Source organism: Ricinus communis, chromosome 1 (genome assembly GCF_019578655.1).
Source record: "Ricinus communis isolate WT05 ecotype wild-type chromosome 1, ASM1957865v1, whole genome shotgun sequence".
Classification (NCBI taxonomy): domain Eukaryota; kingdom Viridiplantae; phylum Streptophyta; class Magnoliopsida; order Malpighiales; family Euphorbiaceae; genus Ricinus; species Ricinus communis.
Window position 1 is genome coordinate 7,813,922 of NC_063256.1, and position 18,854 is coordinate 7,832,775.

The 18,854-nt window shown below is 33.5% G+C and overlaps 2 protein-coding genes and 1 long non-coding RNA gene across 4 annotated transcripts; 2 read left to right on the forward strand and 1 right to left on the reverse strand.

The window, feature by feature from the left end:
* Positions 1-4,039: 4,039 nt before the first annotated feature.
* LOC8259866 (DExH-box ATP-dependent RNA helicase DExH8) lies at positions 4,040-13,463 on the forward strand. Its single transcript, XM_015721747.3, has 14 exons — positions 4,040-4,369; positions 5,481-5,658; positions 6,079-6,252; positions 6,390-6,537; positions 7,005-7,319; positions 7,699-7,845; positions 7,921-8,101; positions 9,129-9,409; positions 9,492-9,614; positions 9,701-9,845; positions 10,033-10,301; positions 10,388-10,618; positions 12,198-12,725; positions 13,014-13,463. The coding sequence occupies exons 1-14, from the start codon at positions 4,207-4,209 to the stop codon at positions 13,230-13,232; spliced, it is 3,102 nt and encodes a 1,033-aa protein (XP_015577233.2). The 5' UTR covers positions 4,040-4,206; the 3' UTR covers positions 13,233-13,463.
* An 812-nt stretch (positions 13,464-14,275) lies between these two features.
* LOC8259867 lies at positions 14,276-15,912 on the forward strand. Of its 2 annotated transcripts, none has more exons than XM_015721726.3 (2): positions 14,276-15,219; positions 15,661-15,912. In XM_015721726.3, the coding sequence occupies exons 1-2, from the start codon at positions 14,547-14,549 to the stop codon at positions 15,765-15,767; spliced, it is 780 nt and encodes a 259-aa protein (XP_015577212.1). In that variant the 5' UTR covers positions 14,276-14,546; the 3' UTR covers positions 15,768-15,912. The 2 variants fall into 2 exon arrangements, with proteins under 2 accessions (XP_015577212.1, XP_002523082.1); XM_002523036.4 differs by having other exon boundaries at positions 14,284-15,219; positions 15,655-15,912.
* LOC125370438 lies at positions 15,716-18,851 on the reverse strand. Its single transcript, XR_007216402.1, has 2 exons — positions 18,677-18,851; positions 15,716-15,836 (listed from the first exon to the last, which is right to left on the reverse strand). It is a non-coding gene; the product is annotated as an uncharacterized LOC125370438 (long non-coding RNA).
* Between the last annotated feature and the right edge of the window lie 3 nt (positions 18,852-18,854).

An 18,854-nucleotide genomic window follows, 5' to 3' on the forward strand; every position in this document is an offset into this window, starting at 1 on the left:
TTTGTGTACATAGCAAATATTGTAAGGAAACATGTTTTGATATCAATAATACTTTTTCCTCTCCTATATTTTGACACTTGTTCCTTATCGCCACTAGAGGGGGATGCAAGCTTCTATAGTCATGGCTGATTGTTGTTGACCTTCAATGGATAATTTATTTGCCCTCTCACTCGAGCTATTTTAGATCTATGTTCTTGGTGGCGATTGGTGATTGAGGTCCAAAGATACACATTTCTTAGTCGTGGGCTAGCTTCAAATCCTTTAATTCTGTTGGTGGCTGCTGTAGTGGTCATAACCTTCTGGTCTCCGATGGTAGCAATGAAGAAGGTGACTCTAGAGACTTATGGAATGGTGGTGAATTAAAGGTATAATTGTAATTTTATTATTATTGGTAGCCTTTGTTAGTTTTTAAAAGCTTTAAGCTCATGTGGTTTACTTCTTGGGTGTTTGGTTTCTCTTGGCTTTTTAGTTATATTTTTATACTTCCAACTAAGCTCTTGATGCTTGGTTTTTCTTTTACTGTATCTTTTGGGCCTTGAGCCTCTCTTAATATTAACCTTTCATTTCTATCGATCAACATCAAAAGGAATAAAAATTAAGTCTCTATTAGATTAAATTGAAAATTAAAGTATTAAATTAACTAATTAATATAAATTTGAGGACATAAGTATGCATTTGTTATTTTAAGTGCTAAATCCTTATTCTTGTCATGCATGTTAACTAATCAAATAAAAATGGCTGGTGATAGGCTAAATTGTGTTAGCTACAATCTAAAGCAGTGTACCTATCGATGCAGTCTAGCACTAATGGCGAGTATCAAGGTCGTATTCCTCGGAAAAGTGAAAGCCAGAGTTACTTCTTTGTTCTTTGTAATATTAACCTAAAATGAATGATGAATAATTTCTAAACTAACTAATAGCTACAAGCTAAGTTCTAAGGGAGATGCAGGAATGAATGGATAAATGAAATAACCAAGACAAGAAAGCAAATCCAAAGGGAACCTAAACTAGTTGGTGATCAAACAAAAGATAAAGGATTGATGAATCCAATTATGCTACCCGTGGAAGAATTCTTAACTGAATTCGATTTCTCTCTCGAGATAACCAAATTCCTAAACCTAATAACCTAAAGTTGGAATCTCTTCCTAACGATTGATTCTTAAATTAGCATTAAACTTTAATCCGCCTCTATTAAGCTTTGTTAATTCTTAATCCGGCTAGTTAATTATCCTTATCTCTAAGTGATTATTAACCAGTTCTTGCTATTCAAAATTTCAATTGCCAAATGGACTTCTCAATCACACAAAGCAATCTAAACACCACAATTCACAACGTCTCATGAATAATGTTATCTTATTAATACTGAAAGCAAGAAGAATACAAAACCAACTCAAACAATCCAACAATATAATATTAAGCCAACATAGTAAAGAAATCCCAATGGATTTAATCAGTCTAGCTAAACATGTTCATGTTTAAAACAATCTAGGAAATCAATTACAATGAAAGAATAATGAAAATAAAACATGTACACCATTTTCTCTCAAATTGGATGAACAGCTCCAAATCTGGATCTACACTTTGATTAATCTCCCAAATTGCCTCTTGAATTGCTCCACTACTATTATGCACTCGGAACCTTGCGATTCCGGGATTCTTCCTCCCTGCAACTCTCTCTTGCACTCAATACTGTGCAGAAACCGAACCAGCCGCCAAGGCTCTATGTCACTCCTTTCCCCTCTTTTTAAAAAATACGTTTTCCTTGTATATTTAATTCAGCACGGCCTGGTCAATACCATCTTTGGTAAGCACTACCGAGTCCAGGAATCTCACACAACTAGGGTTTCACCACGGTGTTGCCCGTCTTTGGCCACCGCCGGAGGCCGTGGTGGCTACGTAAACCGTGCTCAAACCATTGTTTTGAAGACCAAGTTTCGATGGTTGGTAACGGCCGAGTCTAGGCCGTGATGGTCGATCGGCCTTGACTCGTGCCGTGCTCAATGTGTGCAACGCGGGCTCTTGTCCGATCTTGATGAATTCTCGTCCGTTTCCGCACGTATTGATCTATAATTGCTTAAACACCGATGACGGTCCTATAAATGTTCTTGAAATGCAAAAGAACACAAAACATGGATAATCTAGGAATAAAAGTACAATAATTACTAAAAACATATGCAATAATATGCAAGCAAATATGTGTAAAACTATGCACATCAGCTGGCCATAAATTGTCATGGCTACATTAATATAGAAGGGAGAAACTGCACAAATCCATTGAGAGAAAAATCATTCACATATTAATTACTTTAGATTGCAAAGTTTAGAAGCCTATACACATCATCATTTATTTATTCAACAAGGTGATTTGTTTTTGTTGATTGGAGATTATGTATTTGAGATTATTGTTTGGCATTAATAAGATATATTTGAATTTTTTTTTATTTAATATATTAATCTTTTTAATTTTTATAAACTGCTTTTCAAAATAAGAATAGTTAATTTATTTTTTTTCAGATGTAATTTTTAGTTTATAAAAAATTAAATTTTGACAAATTAAATGTTGAAAAATGCCAAACGATCCCAAAATTATTATTTTTTTCCTTTTTGCTTAAGGTGTCTTTATCAGTTTGTTTGCATGAAAAATGATTGAATTAACAAAACAAAACATTACAAAGCAAATTGTCCAGTTCAAGCGGGGGGAGAGGAAATCCAGATAAAAGGAAGACTTCCAGTGTTATGCTTACAAGCTAAACTATCTAGCAATTTTATCACCAGAGAACTAATACGATAAAGGAGCAGTTCCATTACAACAAAAATGTATCTCCCCCCTGCTTAAGGAATTGAGTAAAAGATATCCAAGGAATCTGACTGTTAAAATAGGCTTTAACAGATTAGGATTTTTAAAATATAAAACAAAACTTTAATGGCCATCTTAGAGGAAACATACGTAAAGCAAGTTGCTCCATCAGCAATAGCACTAGATCTACTCCTGGAAAATAACAACAACGGCTGGCTTTTATCGGACCAGGGATCCCATTAAATGACCATAAACATAGAAATCAAATGAGAGTTCACGCCAACAGTGGACATGGCAGCAGGGCGAGGGGAAGAAGAGATGGGTAGATATTTTGTTGTCGACCCTTGTTTAACCCTAGCATATTCATCATCAACAGCTTGATTGGGCAGATTGTATAGTCTCATAATCTTCTTTTTCCATTTTTGTTTTGAGAACATCGTATTTCTGCACTTCCAAATTGTCTAAAGCTATTATTATTTTACACGAGTCGATAAAATCAGGGAATGGCATTAAGAACAGAACTTACAAAAATCTCTCTCCCACCATAATAAGTAAAGGAAATTCATCTTCCAGTTCTCAATCTTGCTAGCTAACCTTGAGAGTCTTTCTCTTTTATATTTTCCTAACAAAAATTGGCACCCAAAGATACTAGTCATCCTCTTGAAACTCTTAATTTTCAAATGCCAAGTTTATAGACTTTTCAATAATAAAATTATGTTTAGCAATGAAATTCAGTGTTGAAAAAACAGATTTATAATTTTTTTATTTGATATATTAATTATTATGCTTCTGAAAAAAATATCAATTTTTACATATTTTTTATAAATTTTTTTGAGTAAAATAAAATGAAAATTAAGGTTACTGCCAAAGACACCAAAGGCCATTTTTCAATTTAATTCCAATACACAATCGCAAATTGCACGATAAAAGTTATAACTTTGGTTACAATTGACTAGTAGAATAATTTTCATAACCCAAGATGCACAAAACGCGAAATATGCGGTGTCTGAGCAAATTGGTCGGGCAGAGCCATTCAAATGTTGTTCAAGATTAATACCAATGACCGGTCCCGCAACAAAAATTCACAAAAGTTGACGTGGACCCGCTACCCAGGTTACGTGCCAAAGAAGAAGATGACGTTTGCCTCTCACATAACACAGTGTCTAGCTAACGCAGAACTAAGTCCGGCGTATGATTGGCCAACTCACTCCACAGTCAAAACCAAATTATTCGACTTCAACTCTCAAGCGAATAACTTCCATTTCTTTCTTCGAGTTCAAATGGTACCGACCTTATTTGATGACCGCCTTCAAAAAGCGCCAGAGGGAAAGAAACTAGTATTAGTCACACCAATTTCTCAGTGCTACTTCTTGCTTAAGGCTTTAGACTTGGAGCAATACCAGAGCGACAATGGCGGAATCATCTTCTTCTACGTCTTCATGTAGTTCTTCGCGTTCTTCTCCATTTCTGCAACGCGAGTTCGCGTCTCTACCAATAATGTCGCTTAGACAGAAAATCGTCGAGAAAGTCCTCGAGAATCGCGTCACTCTTATTGTTGGCGATACTGGCTGTGGTACTCTCTTTGACCATCGTGTTTCAGTTTTTATTTCTTTTTTGGTTTTGGTTGTTCACGATTAATTTTGAGGCAGTGTTTGGCTGCGGAAATACTGAAAGGGAAATGAATTCTGTTTCGCGCCTTGCCGTCTCAATAATCTTGACATTTAAACCGTCGTGTGCTTTTTCTTTTGTGTTTATTTTTATGTTAAATGCCTTTTTAAGTGATTATTCTTCTAAAATAAAAGTGATTAACAGAACTAAATAACTTGTCGTTTCTATTTTTCATCTACTGTACTGATATGACGCGGTTTTATTTTTTCTTTTGAGAAAGAGTTTTTAGATGTTAATTGCAGAGAAAGTTAGTTTCTCGGACTTTATAACTTGGCCTCTCTGTTTGTGGCTTTGCAAAATGTTAAAGAAAAAATAAATCGCTATTTGAGATTTCTCTTTAGAGTTAACCAAATAAAAACCTATAGAAGTTGAAGTGCTCACTCAACTGGATGGCTGAATACATGTCGTTCTTGGACATTTGAATTTTTTCAAAAATCAGATATTAACTGTAAACTGCATGCTTTATTATCCTTTTCTATATCTCTTTTTCCTTTCCTCTCTAGTCAAGTAGAATTGTGAAATGAGTTTAGAAATGTATAGAGTAGGATTTTCATTTTCTTGTTTAGTTCACAAGGCAAAACCCAAATGTCTTATGATATTTCATATTTGAATGACTTGAGTTTTATGGCAATGACATCTAGTTTTCCTTTCTTTTTTTAGAGTAACAATGGCATCTACTTTTGAGTATTAATAACCGGTGTAAACTTTGGAGTATTAATGGGTGTAGACATTCATTTCCAATGCAAATCAAATATTGTCGCTTTACTTGGAAAAATGTACTTTTGAATTTGCAACTTGCAGAACATTACTTCGATATTTGTTTGATGATCCAAGCATTTGTATTCACGGAAGAAATTCTTTTTCCCCTTTATACGTCTTCCAATTTTAAGGATGGTTGATCACTTTGTTTAACCTATGCTGCAAAAGCCCCTGAATAATCATTTCTTTGTCTCTTATATTTTCTGAATCTGTCTCTGCCTGATATTCATCCATTGCTTTCTAATTCTGCTTTCAAGGAAAGAGCTCTCAAGTGCCACAGTTTCTTTTGGAAGAAAACATGGAACCCATTCTCTGCACACAACCTCGGAGATTTGCTGTTGTTGCTGTTGCTAAAATGGTAGCTAAAGCTCGTAACTGTGAACTAGGAGGAGAGGTTGGATATCATATAGGCCATTTAAAGCACTTGTCAGAAAGGTACTTATTATGAACTAAATTAGTTTACATGTTTATTCATCATTATTTTTTAGCTCTAGATCATTTCTTCTCACTTGCGGTACTCTTGTCTATTACGTTGCTTCTTTTGTCTATTTCCTTGAGCCATCTTCCTTATCTACATTCTGTACTTGATATTCGATTTTGAGTTGAATTTAGGGAGTCACCTGATGCTGGAGCTTGTACATAAATTTGTTTTGACTTTTGTTTTCTTCATTTTTCAATTTTTTCCAATCTCTCCCCCCTCCCCAGTTTCCCATTCAGGCTGAAGACTGAAGATGCAAAGACATTTGCCTCATTTTTTCTTGGCTTCCTTTATTTTCTTGCTGGCACATTTTTCTAGAAATTTATGTATAAATCACTACATGTCTTTATGCAAGTTTCTTTTATTTAATTTTGCAGGTCAAAGATTGTCTTCAAAACAGCTGGTGTCTTATCAGATGAAATGAGAGAGAAAGGGTTGAATGCGCTCAAATACAAAGTTATCATTCTTGATGAAGTACATGAAAGATCTATTGAATCTGATCTTGTTCTTGTCTGTGTCAAGCAGTTTCTGTTAAGGAACAATGACCTGAGGTGGATCTACTACTTTGTTTATGTGCAGTTTATTTTCCCCCTTTATCTGTGAATGCACGACATTATCTCTTATCTTTCTATGGTCAGTTCTGTGTATCCATGCCATCTGATGGTTTGATGAACTTTGATTTCTTCAGGGTAGTATTGATGTCTGCAACTGCTGATTTTGGAAGATATCGAGATTACTTTAAAGATCTTGGTAGGGGTGAAAGAGTTGAAGTGCTTGCAATCCCTAGCTCCAACCAGCAAGCACTTTTTCAGAGAAGAGTTTCATATCTTGAACAGGAAATCACTTGTTCCCGTGGCATTGTTTGACTAGATTTAATTCTTTATACTCCTATTGATTTTCACTATACTGGCTTTCTGCCTGTGAGAGTTCTTCTAACACGGCAATTTAAATTCTGCTAACATAAATGTCTTCTGCTCTAACTGTTTTTATGATTCTCATGGTTTTGATACAGTAAAACTATACTGAATCAAGTGCTCCAACTCATTTTCTTTACCATATGGGACTGCAAATAATATTTGATTTGTATAACACAAGTATAAGATTTGTGACATTCTGAACCTGAATATTGGAAAATTGAAATAATTAGTTTAGCAAAAACCATTTACAAGTTACTAGGTTGCTGCGTATGCATGTTATGATGGTGGTAGTGGAGACCTTTTTTTTCCTAAATAAAAATTTAAAGTCACTACTTAAATGTAATTGATGATATATATATATATACATTATTTTTTTTTGTGAACAGATGACTGAGTTTCTTGGAATAAGTTCAGAGGTACTGGCTACTAAATATTGTTCAGGACCAAGCCCTGCTATGGTATCTGCTGATATTAAACCAGAAGTGCACAAACTTATTCATGATTTGGTAATGCACATTCATGACAATGAACCAGACATTGAAAAGGGCATATTGGTTTTCCTTCCTACGTACCATGACCTGTTGCAACAGTGGTACCTTCTGAAGCCACTCGGTTCATGTTTTAAAGTTCACATTTTACATGGAAGCATCGACACTGAACAAGCTCTTTTGGCCATGAAAATCTGGAAATCACATCGTAAGGTATGCCTTTAATTGTTTCAGTCTTGTGGAAAGTTGTATTCTTGGTATTTGCACTAAGATTGGAGTATGGGAAAGTGAATTTCTTTTTCACATATAATAATGGTTGAAATTTGTTTCATATGTTGTTCTCTTTATGTCATAACATGGCCGAATCCTTTAATATATTCCCTCAATGATGGAAGCTCAATATGAGGTGCATGATTCCTGAAGCAACTTTCATACATGAGATGCTGGAAATTGATTTGGATAAATGTGCAAGAGTTTGACTCTTCGCTTGGTCTTTTTTAGTTAATATTTAACACATTACTCTCTTAGTCAACTGTGGCAATTAAAGATTATATCCTGGTTGTAGCTGTTAACTTGAAAGTACTTTGCATAGGTGATATTGGCCACAAATATTGCAGAATCTTCTGTTACAATACCAAAGGTCGCATACGTGATTGATTCATGTCGTTCTTTGCAAGTATTTTGGGACGGCACTAGAAAAAAGGATTATGCAGAGCTAGTATGGGTGTCTAAATCTCAGGTATTTAGAGGATTTTACAGTTTGATATTGATCGTTTATTACATTATTCTTTCACTCTTTCAGTTCATGCTTTAGGCTGACCAGCGGAAAGGGAGAACTGGTAGAACTTGTGATGGCCAGATATATCGATTGGTGACAAGATCATTTTTCAACAAGCTTCAGGAATATGAGTCTCCAGCTATACTCAGGTTGTCATTGCGGCAACAAGTCCTTATGGTTTGCTGTGCTGAATCAAAAGCCATTAATGATCCCAGGGGTATGATTATAGACTCTAAGTTTGGTTTGAACTATATTGCTCAGCAATTCTGCTTAATTGAATTGCTAGAATATCCTTTCCAAATCAGACACTATTAGTTAACTTCCATGCCACTGGGAAATGGGTACTTTAAATTTTATTTATACTTCTGAAGAAGCATGAGGCATAGATCATTCTATTTGAATGAGGCTATGTGGAAAAATCCTTATTCAACGCAGGGCTTTGGTATTCTATTAACTTATTGGACTGGACCACATCTCTACTAATAATGCCATTTATATCAGTTTCTTGTTAGAACTTGTTCTAATGCTTCTAACGCACTGTATGCAAATCCATTTCTTGGTTCTAATGGAATAGAATGGCATAAGTCAAGCTAGTTAGACCATGCTTCCAAACCTTGTTATTAGACTGAGTCTGCTGGAATCACTCTTTGAGTTGAGCACACTCCTTGTACCTGCTTTAGGATAACTGCTGCACGGGCCTCTTCAACCCTGTGGTTGACTTTTAGCAGTTCCTGTGCACTATTTCTGTGCCCAATCAGCTGGAATTGCATTTTGAGTTAATCTCGCTCCTGAAACTGTCACGAGTTTTTGCAATTTCTGCACAACTTTGGCTTTTAATTTTAGCTGGCCTGTACTAGTTGTGCATCTTGAATTGAGCACAAGCTGAATTCTGGTAGGTTTGTGTAACTGCTGCATGGGCATACTTTATCTGGTGGGTTGAATTTAGCTGGTCTTTGCACTAGCTTTTGTAGCTGACTTCTGTAATAATGACCTTATTTAGCTTCTGTTACTCTCACTCACTTTCTCAGTTGAGGCGGTTCTTTTAATAGGATGATAATTTTAGCTACAATGTTTATTTGGTTATATCTTTAAGGTTTAAATGTCCAATTGGTTGCTTGTCAGCAACTAATGTAAATTAGTGATACGGTTAATGATTAGGCTACTGTATTTGGACTGAACTCTAATTATTTAGGATAAATATCTGAAAATTGAGTGGGATCCTAATTTATGGAACTTTGATTTAGTTTTGTTACAGAAGACTCTGGACCCTCCTGATCCTCGAGTTATTGAAGATGCATTAAACTTGCTTGTTCACATAAAAGCATTGGATAGAACCTCTGCAAGAGGCCGTTATGAGCCAACATTTTATGGACGGTTGCTTGCAAGTTTCCCATTGTCTTTCGATGCTTCTTTTATTGTACTCAAGTTTGGAGATGTTGGATTGTTGCGTGAAGGCATTCTGATTGGTATATTGATGGATATACAACCTCAACCAATTCTTCATCCTTTTGGAGAAGAACATTTGGTATTGCCTTGTTTTGAAGTTATTTAAATGCTTGCTGGTCTGAAGCATTCTGTCTGTCTCATAAGTCAATGTTGTACTTCAGTTTGCAGAGTACGCTTATCATTACTACGGTGGTGATTGTAACAACATGGTACGAATTGGTCGAAAGGAGATGATATTAATGGGAAACTTATGTGCATATAAGTTTTGGCAACGTGTATTCAAGGTGTGGTAGCATGTTTGGAAGAAGGTTTGTTGCATAGATTTTTAATGGATGATTTCAGCGTTCTTTTTCTTTTTTTCTCTATGCAGGATAGGCACCGTCTTGAACACCTAAAGCGACTTTCTACATTTGATGAAATGAAAGCTGTAACTTCACTGCTGCCGAAGATTGAAGAGGAATGGTGCTCGTTCCATAATCTTGTCTGGTCATCTCTACATCAAGTGTCTGAGATATGTATGGATTTAAATGTGTTTTTATTTTTCTTCAAGTGGTTTTACCTTATTGTGGCTGGAAACTTCTGTGGATCTTCCAACTTGATTATATTAGATTAGCACTCTTCTTTTTCTCTGTCCTTTTTTGTTTTAAAGAAGAATGCAAATAGTACCATGCTACCCTAAAATTTTATTCCCTTGCCTATTAGATGAAGATATACTAAGTTCTCTGCACCGGTTTCGGCCCAGATTTCTTGGTAAATGTGATGGCCTACCTACTTATTACGATCCTTATGAATTTGGGCATGTCTGTCTTCTGAAAAGTCAGCAAAATGAAGATATAGTTGTTGTTGCTGCGGATGATGAGCACCACGAGCCATCTTCTGAAATAAAAAAATGTTGTGCTGTACCTTTTGTTGATTCTGGTCACTTTCAGACCATTAATGTGGCTGAGAAGTTGTTAACTATCGTGAAAGAGGTAAATAAGCTTTGCAGTCTTGTTTTTTAATTCAGATAGTTATAAACAGGCTAATTGGTATTTCATTTAATTGTTATGCTGGACAGATAAGATCTCAATTGACAGATGATGCAGCTGGCAATGATTCTAGCTATGTTAATGGCGATCCATCTGGAAATGATGCTGGCTATGTTAATGAGGACGTGTCTCATGTCAATGAGGAGGCTCCGTTATGTGTATATTTTGTTAATGGATCCTGCAATAAGGGCAGTCAATGCTCATTTTCTCATTCACTTCAAGCGAAAAAACCTGCATGCAGATACTTTTTTACTTTACAGGTATTTTACTTCTGTAGGTCTAATTATATTCTATATTGCTTTAAACCATTTAAATGTCTTCATTTATGGTAATTAGCTTACTAGTATATCACACTGCTCGCTTAGAAGCTTTGGTCATTTTGCTACTTTATGACTTTAACTACCATCCAAAAGGTCTTAATTTACTATAATTGTTGTTATTTTTGTCAAACGTTAGGAGTACAAGTAGAAGTATGGATGAAAATACAGCTGTACTCCAGGCAGCAAGTACAAATCTGAAATTATACTCTTTAACTGAGTTTAGAATGACATAAACAACTGAAAAAGAATGCAAATCACAATTTTCAAATTACAAATGATCCCGTTAGAAGTTGTATTTATCCCATATCGCTTAGTTACTAGGCTGTTATGATGTATGTATTTGGATTGGGCATCTTCTTTCTTTGAGCTAGCTTTTGGGAATGAATTCTATCCAAGATATGGTATCAGAGTCAGCCTTTTGTCTGCGATGTTGGGTTTGGACCTGGCCCGTTTGTATGTCACGCTAAGCGTGAGGGAGGGTGTTAGAAATTGTATTTATCCCATATTGCTTAATTATGGGCTGTTATGGTGTATATATGTGGATTGGGCACCCTCTTCTTTTGAGCTAGCTTTTGAGAATGAGTTCTATCCAAACCCATTTATCAAATCCAAACAAAAAAATACCAGCTACAGACAGATCCAAAATGTCACCTGGTAAAATGCAGGGTGGAAATACATCAATTCATGGGGAGGTTGGGGAGACTAGAGCCCACCCTTGAAGGGGCATGATCAATTGAACCATGGGCATGACCAACTGAATCTAGCTAGGCCAGTGGATACCTACCACCATCCGAAGGTTTGGTTTAAAATCTATGTTTTTTGCGTGGTGATTGGTAAAATAGATTGTCTCAGCTGGACCATTGGTACTTGTTGAACATTGTAGAAAGCTTCGATTCAAATGTAGAACCTTTCACAAAATAAGAAAGGATTAGTGCAGCTAACACTGAATAAGATTGGGAATCAACTCTTAGTTGAGTTGCTTGATGATGAAATTTACTCTTTTTTGTTCGGCACTATCATTAATCCATAAGAATTGGAAGCATAAATCATTTGATTTTTTGGTAATGTATGATTGAAGTCTTCCATAATTATATTCAACAATCTGTGAACTTGTCTCATCATAGACTTTTTGCTATATCACCTCTTATTTTGATCAACCATGTGGGTGAAATATACCTTTTCTTTTCTTTTCCCCTTGTTCTTAATATGGGAACCTGTAGTTAGATAGCGGATATTGTAATCGCCTGGTTTACTTACAATGATAGCATGGATTAATTTGGCAGGTTAACAATGTAGCATAATTTATCATACAATAGGTGAGTAGAACTTTCCATTTTGAAGCATTTTGGATCTCCTTGTATGTCTCAATTATCAATTAGGGCCTCTTTGAGAATGTTGTGTTAGTGTTATAAATACCTTGCTCTCCGAAGTTCATTAAAAAACTTAAATTCTAATTGCTGATTGATCTTATGCCAGTTTTGTTTGCAAAATTGTTACGGTTGTGAAAGTGGATATGCAGGGCTGTAGAAATGGAGAATCATGTTCCTTTTCCCATGATATTGGTTCATCGGTATCATCATGTAGCCCAGCTCCCTGTCCCCCAGAAGATGATGATGTAAATGCTGTATCCCTTCTACAATTGTTTCCAACATCTTCGGATGGATGCATTCTCTTATTAGAAGACAGTGACTTACATTTTTCCTTGAATTTTGCTTGCTTCTATGATCCGTCTAAAATAATATCCACAACCTGCATGTCTGAGACCTCCTTAAATGATCCATCGTTAAACGGTGTCCGAATCCTGTGGGAGTTCCGTGACCCATGCCGGACAATAATTTCCAAAGCAGGGAGGAATCTGATTCCGTGGAGTGAAGTTAAGTGCATACTATGGTTCCCTAGTTTTGCTAGCCAGAGTGAAAATTTGGAGGGACAGAAAATTCTTGTGCAGAATTTCTTTGACTATTTGGCCAGCAGAATTATAGCTGATTCCTTGTATGAGCTGCGAATTATCATCACCATGAACAATGTTAGATTTGCGCAATTACAGGTAATTGTTTTTCCATGGATCGATCATTTTCTGCTGTTTCTAACACTTACATTAGCAAAGTTTAAAATATGCATTTTCTATTTGCAAATACCAGCATGGCATATTTGTGCAGAGTTGCACGTTTCTTTGTTTTTTTAACTACCAGTATTATTTTATGTTATTGTGTCTTAATAACATAATGGTCTTTAGTATGCATGGCAGAAGAAGTTGTTGGCACTGATATTATTATATATGATGATGTTTATGATGTCAATGTGATTTGATGCATGCATGATATTGTGGATTTAGGTGGAAAAGTTGGGCAGAGAAAGCTTTTTTTTCCTGGGAGAATCCTTTCCATTTGATGAAGCAAGCTTTGGGGAGTTGGCAGATGGAGTCAGGACTAGAAAGCCAATGCCGGCATCAAAGGCTATATCATATGTTTTTGACTTGCAGCCACCTACTGATATTCAGTTTGATGACTATGCAGCCACACTTCACAAATGTCTGCATGATGTCAACGGATGAAGGGAGAGGATTTCCTGCTGCTTTATTCATAATTTCACCTCTTATATATTTTCTTAATCTAAGATTGTAACTATCAGAAACTGCTGCATAGTGCTGCAGTAGCATTATGACTTGAAGATATACATGAAAGCATTCTGAAATCAGAGATGCTATAAGTAGGGGTGAATCATGTTTTGAACTTGGTCGGTCCATAGCAGGACAAAAATGGAAAAAGGAAAATTTGACTGGAAAGAATTACTTATTTAATTAATCTAAACTGAAAAGAAAAATACGAAATAGTTAACTCTATTGTGGATTATAAACCTTGTCTATAAGTAAAGAATATCTATTAGTATCCCATTAGCTTCTGATAAAAAATAGTACAAAAATTCATTTTCAAGAGGCTATGAGTTTATGTCCAATAGTTAAATATATTTAATTTTTATTTTTTTTCATAAATAGGGTTTTGAATTTGTACTCATTTAATTTTAAATTTTTCTAAAATCAAATAATTAAAAATAATCTATTTGTATTAAATTTTAATTTTAAATTTTACCACATTCTTATATAGCATGTTATTAGATTTTATATAATAAATAAATAAAATAAATATTATTTTTAAATATATTTAATTCTTATACATAAGTTCAAATAATATTTAGTATAAAATAGATGTATTTGACTTTTAAATATAAATTTTAAAAATTATTTATTGAAAATTTTAAATTATGTATATTTAATTTTAGATGTAAAATTAATAATTATAAAATTAAAAGTTAGTCGTAATTTAAAATGATAAATTAATAGAAATTTTTGAGAAGTATTTTAAAATTAATGAAAAAATATCAATTTTTATTATATATATGTTTTCAAAAGTATTGTATTTTTAATTTTTTAAATAAGGTACGACTTTTTTATTTTCTTTTCTGTTCCTCAAAAAACAACTAAAAAAAATAAAAAAATAAAAATATTTTTATAATCTTTTCGAATAGAGAAGATGGAGAATAAAAAGCCGAAAGAAAAAAAATCTGAGACGACAAAAAGATACATCATACATCTGTATTCACAAGGGGGATTGATGAGGTATGGAAGTGGGACCGACACACTGTGTCCAGAATCATCATCCTCTACCTCCTTTTTTTATTTTATTTTTTTGGTTTTCTTACTGTCTCTCAACTCCAAAAACTCAACCAAAACCATTTCTTCTTTTACTTTCCAGCACTTCTTCTTCTTCTTCCTTAATATCTCTCTATCAATCAACTGAGGATCAAAGCTAACTTAAGTGTAAATTTCCTTTTAATTCCAATCTTAAATCCCCAAAACCTCGCATTCTAAATGTCACACCGATCCCTAGATTCCCGCCATTCAATTGACTCTTGCACTTTCCAGCTCCACTCCTGGAGACCATTCCATCTCCAAACCCTAGACTCTGACCCACCAAAACCTTACTCCTCCACCACTAAACGCCCTTGTCTCTCCGATCGCACCACCTCCTTTCCCATCGATTCTATCGACATTTCCAAACTCTCTATCATCGACGACGACAAGCCGATTTCCGTCTCCGCCGCGACTGCCTACAACAGTCGCGGCAGCTTACGTCTTATCGCCCGTAAACGCCGGCGTCGGGGGTCCCGCTCGGTGTCCGGTAGGAGCTCCGATCGAAGTGGGACCCGACGGTGTTGCTCTGTCGGAGCTCATGGAACTTGCTCTGATTTCCCAGTGGCGGTTGGGACCGATTCTAGCGGCGAGCTTTTCGGAAATGGGGACAGTAATTGGGGGTCAGATGTGAGTGAAGCGAAGAATTCAATAAAGAGGGAAAAGGATAGGGAAAGAGAAGAGAAGGAGAATATGGGGTACGGACAGTTTGGTACTTTTGAAAATCAAGGGAATGAGTCCGGGTATGGGAGTGAACCTGGTTATAGAGGGGATGCGGAGTTTGGGTATGAAGATGAGATTGATGAAGAGGAAGATGATGCTAAATTGTTGTTTTGGGGTGATCATTTTGGAGGTAATCTTTTTCTTTCTTTTTTCTCTGTACCTTGCTTGTTTTGTGCTTTTATAGCAACAGCAATCCATATTAAATTATAATGCTCTGTTCCATGCCTCCTTGCGTGCTGGATCTCAGCACCCTTTTGCTTTATGTGATTGTCACCGTTGAAACACTTAGAACATCTTCAAATTTCATAGTTTATGCTGTTGCATATCTGTATTTCTGGATACTTGTACTGATATAATTGGTAGAAAGTCTATTACTATTTTCATTTATTCAACTGAGTTTCATGAATTTCATTTTATTCCACAAAATGGAAATAGTTTTGGTAAGAAATTAACAAATGGGAAAAGCCTGATAAGAAAAAGAATTTAGCGGAATCTTAAAAAGAGTGTATATAGTGTTTACGCTGAATTCTAATATGCTGACTGTTGTGTCCCTTCATTGCTATAGGTACAGGTCCTAAAATGGAGATGGTTGGGGAGAACTCATTCTCCGATCAGAAGTCCCATCACAGATGCCGCCGGAAGAAGCATGATAACAGGATGCTGGATTCAGTGAGATAAGTAATAGCAGTATACAATTTGTGTCGCCCAGTTATAGAGATTTGCAACTCAAACATTCAGAGGGATGTGCTGTACATCGAACAACAAATTTATTAAAGAAAATGGTATTAAAAATGTAAAACTGATGCAGTTGTTTGTTTTGTGACTTCTGGTTGCCGAGTTCTAACTATACTAAATCAGTCATCCTCGTATCTAACAACATTGAAAAATCAACATGTAATTTATCTATTTGTTTTGTTTTATTAGTTTTAAACAAAGATTCAATATAAATAAAAAATAAATTAAATTTAAAAAAAAAAACAGAATGTTTCACCAAATTCCTATAAGCTATTTGAAACCAAATTCTTATGCTTTTGATCTAATAAATAATAAATAAATAATTTTGCAGGCCAGTATATAAATATGAGAAATAAAAGGAAAAAATTCAAATATAGGAACGGCAACGTAGGATTGGCAATTTGGCTGATTTGGCCTTTTTCCATTCCAGTCCTACTACGGACCAGATATGTGATAAAAAAAAATATATTTTTAAAGCAGGATCCAATCAGGTTCAAATAACACTCAATATTATTTATTTTATATATTATTATCATATGTTAAAAATATATTTTTATTAGAATCTTAAATATATTTATTTAGTATTTTAATTATTATTAAGTATGATTGAAGAAATAAAATCTAAATTTAAATAATATTTAATATAATGTTTAAAAAATTATATTTTTACTTATATTTTATAAATAGTGTATATATTTCGGATATAATTCAGAATAGGTTATAAAGTAGAGTAGTTTAAATCCATCTTTATCCCATCGCAGCAAAGCTAATATTACTCGTCGAGTTATGCTAATATTACTCGTCGAGTTATTTATGAGTATGGAATAAATTGCTATTTTTATAAAAATATAATTAAATAATTTCATATGATATTTATAATTATCATGTCTTCTACATCTCTTTGTTTCCTAAAATTGAGTTAGGGTAGCTAGATTTTAGCGGATTCATTTAAAAAATAAATAAAAAATATATAAACTAAACAATATCATATTTTTTTTAGTATTTATTATTAATCATATGCGTATCAAGTTGAAGTGAGCAAAGGCGGTATTAATAAAGAATCGTTGAGAAAGTTAAAGAGAAATAGTGAGAGGTGAAGCACTGATAGCATACAGATCATTGATGCGAGCAACTCGTAAATCTATTTTGATAAATGAGTAATGATAATAATGCCTTTTGTATATATTAATTCAATCAATTTTTTTGTAATAAGTCTTTTGAAATGGGGCAAAAGGTGTCGGAACTAAAACCAAAGGTAGAATTAGGAGTTAGAATCTTGATGAATATAATAATATATGAACTTCATTTATTTACCAAGTCTAAGGATAAACAAGGAGCCACAAAGGTGAGTCTTAAGTGTAGTGATTCGGATAATAACGACATTTATTAACTCGCTCTGTTACTCTTTGTCAAATGTCAAAAGGCTTTAGTACACGAGTAGTTCATTTATTTTCCAACTTAGCCTTGCCACTCTCTTGCTTATTAAGCTGTAATTTGAGCTCTCTTTTTATTTTATTTTAACTGTTACTTTTTAATAATTTATTTAAATTAAAAAATATTTAATAAGTTTAATTATAAAAAAAAACTAACTAAATTAGACTATGTTGTAAAATTATTACACCTATTCAAATGTAAGAATAAAATATAAAAAAATATTAATATTACATTAGATATATAAAAGTTACTAGATAATTAAAATTTTTTATTTGAAAAAAATAACAGTTAATATGGAATAAAAAAAAAAAGCAACATTCAATTAGTCAAGTAATATATTACATTTTAATTTTTATATAATTGTCTTGAAGTTCCGGAGTTTTTCCACATATTATTGAGTTGTCTAAAATAATCTATATTTCAGATGTATTTAAGTAGTATATTTATTTTATTATATAAAATTAAAAATAATAACAGCTTTATTATATATATATATATAAAAAAATGATTCCTTGCAAATATCTAAGCTACCTTAGCATCTCTAAGGATTAGTTTAAAAGTTTAGCGCATATTAGGAAGGTATTAAGCATCCCAATTTATACTAAGTTTAGTCGTAAGTACAGTAATTGCCGGTGAAGTCAACAAAAATCGTTAGACTTTGGTTCTTTTATTATTTTTAATTGGTAATAAAAATAATCATTACATTAGGTAACTAAAGATCAGTCCGTTAACCGAAACATCTATCCTAAAAATTCTACAATATATAAACCTAGTTATTTAAAAAATTATGCAATAAATAAAACTTTAGTAATTAAGCAATTGTAGAAAGATAAAAATTATTAAAAAAAATTACTAATTCTATTGCCTATTAATAACTATGCATAAAATATGTATATTGGTAATATTAATCTGAGCGGAGTAAAAAAATTCAAATAACTCAAATTAATGATAAATCATTATATAAATTATATTTGAATAAATATTTCTGAGAAATTAAAAGAATCAGACCAGCATATTAAAATGAAAACTTGTTTCACTTTAGTTATATCGAAATAATATATTATTTTATATAAATAAAAAATATTTAATTAAAAATTATAATTAATCTTATAAATTTAATTATATTAAATTCTAGATAATTTTTAATTTATTATATATTTAAAAGTTGTAATAAAAATAAATAAATAAATAAATAAATATAAATATAAACAAAAATATTTTTATAGAATGTGCGCATGAAATTGAGATGGCACAAAGTTGAACACAATTAAACATCAATAGGTCACAAGTTAATTATTTCTCAATTATGGGTTAATTATTTCTCAAAAAAAAAGAGAAGAAAACTCAAAATTCAAATGGGAAATGGCGATGGTATATAGCTTAAACAAAACCGAAAAGGAATAATTGAATTTACTCACACTTTGAACACGAGCCATCTTCTTCAAAGACCAGCGAGAGAAAGCTTTTGAGTCTTTCTGGTTAATAGCTATTGGAAATTAACCAGCAATAAACACGAGTACAATAGCGTTAGGGTTTTAACTGGATTGAGGTTTTTGGGATTTTTCTTTTGTTTTTTGAGGGGATGGGTTTTTTTTT

Coding starts and splice junctions, on each gene's coding strand:
- LOC8259866 (XM_015721747.3), top strand. CDS start 4,207: ATGGCGGAATCATCTTCTTCTACGTCTTCATGTAGTTCTTCGCGTTCT. Junction 7,320..7,698: donor TCTGGAAATCACATCGTAAG/GTATGCCTTTAA, acceptor TACTTTGCATAG/GTGATATTGGCCACAAATAT. Junction 10,619..12,197: donor GATACTTTTTTACTTTACAG/GTATTTTACTTC, acceptor GTGGATATGCAG/GGCTGTAGAAATGGAGAATC.
- LOC8259867 (XM_002523036.4), top strand. CDS start 14,547: ATGTCACACCGATCCCTAGATTCCCGCCATTCAATTGACTCTTGCACT. Junction 15,220..15,654: donor TTGGGGTGATCATTTTGGAG/GTAATCTTTTTC, acceptor TCATTGCTATAG/GTACAGGTCCTAAAATGGAG.